General features: G+C 36.1%; 1 protein-coding gene across 1 annotated transcript; it reads left to right on the top strand.

Moving 5' to 3' along the window:
- The first annotated feature begins 309 nt into the window (after positions 1-309).
- Positions 310-1,143, top strand: LOC105761970 (uncharacterized). The gene has a single exon (XM_012579898.2). It carries the CDS (start codon positions 310-312, stop codon positions 1,141-1,143), a length of 834 nt encoding a protein of 277 aa, XP_012435352.2.
- The last annotated feature ends 241 nt before the right edge of the window (positions 1,144-1,384 follow it).

Below are 1,384 nucleotides of genomic sequence, written 5' to 3'. Positions count from 1 at the left end.
AACTAAACTTGAATTTTTAAATCCAAAAAATAAAAAAATTTATATTCCTAAAAATAAGAGTAGGGGACTAAATTTCAAATGTACGAAGTGTATAAAGACTTATACCTTATTTTAACTTTTAAATGTTTACTCTATAATTTGACATAAATAAATAATTAACCTAAAGCAAAGCATGGGCCGAGAACCATATTAATATATCTAAAAGGAAGGTACAAAAGACTTTTCGTTGTTTATACGTGGCACTTTCATAATGGGCGCTAAGATGTTGATTTGGGAGTGAGGGCCTAGATGAATGAGTTCAAATAAGTCATGGACGATTTGGCTCTGATGGATACTAAGCCTGATAGCGGATGGTTTACTTGGGTAAAAAATAGGAAAGAGGAGAGTTTGATAAAGGAGAGACTTGATAGATTTCTCACATCGGTGGCTGTGGTTGAAAATTTCCCATTTATAGCTACCAAAGTGGTGAGACAAACCCAGTCTGATCATGACGCGATTATCTTAGACTTATGGGGTCGAAAACTGAAAGATTTTTGGAAAGACAATAGATTGTATTTCAAGTTCGATGTATGTTGGGTCGGTGATGAGGAAGCAAGAAATGTTATTGAAAGAGCTTGGAATAGGAAGGGTACTGATTACAGGGATAAGATTGAAAGGGTTAGGTCGGCCCTTGGTCCTTGGCAGTGTAAGAAATATGGAAAAATAAAGAATGAAATACGGAAATTGAAGAAACAGATTGAGTTGGTCATTGACTCGGCCAGCAGAGAGGAAAGTGGGAAGACATTAAAGGAAACTCGCAGAAGGCTTGACTTTCTCTATGTAAGGAAAGAAAGTTACTGGGCACAAAGGTCTCGGTCAAGATGGCTTAGGGAGGGCGATCGAAATATTAGGTATTTCCATGCTAAAGCCACTGGACGACTAAAGAAGAATAATATTGAGAAGCTTAAAGATGCGGAAGGAAATTGGGTGACGAATAATAAGGGCATAAGTAAAGTGGCTAAAGATTTTTTTGTGAGATTGTTTCAGTCAAATGGTCAAAATGCTAATATACAAGAGATGGGGTATATGAAGGAATGTGTGACGAAGGAAACAAATGAATGGCTTAATATGATTTATACGGAGAGAGGTTCTTCAGGCTATTAAGCAAATAGACTCGAATAAAGCCCCTAGTATCGATGGTCTATCGGGAAATTTCTTTAAGCATCATTGGGAGATCATGGGAAAGGCTACTATTAGCTTATGCATGGATGTTCTTAATGGAAACAAAAACATCTCTAGTCTTAATGAAACTATGATAATTTTAATTCCTAAAATTAGATATCATTGTGAGCTTACTAACTTCCCCCTATTAGTTTGTGTAGGTTTGTCTACAAGATCATATCAA

Source organism: Gossypium raimondii, chromosome 12, assembly GCF_025698545.1.
Source record: "Gossypium raimondii isolate GPD5lz chromosome 12, ASM2569854v1, whole genome shotgun sequence".
Classification (NCBI taxonomy): Eukaryota; Viridiplantae; Streptophyta; class Magnoliopsida; order Malvales; family Malvaceae; genus Gossypium; species Gossypium raimondii.
The sequence above is the reverse complement of the archived record's forward strand: the minus strand, read 5'-3'. Positions and strand labels throughout refer to the sequence as shown.

Excerpts from the sequence above, each read along its gene's own strand:
- LOC105761970 (XM_012579898.2), top strand. The coding sequence starts at position 310 with ATGGACGATTTGGCTCTGATGGATACTAAGCCTGATAGCGGATGGTTT.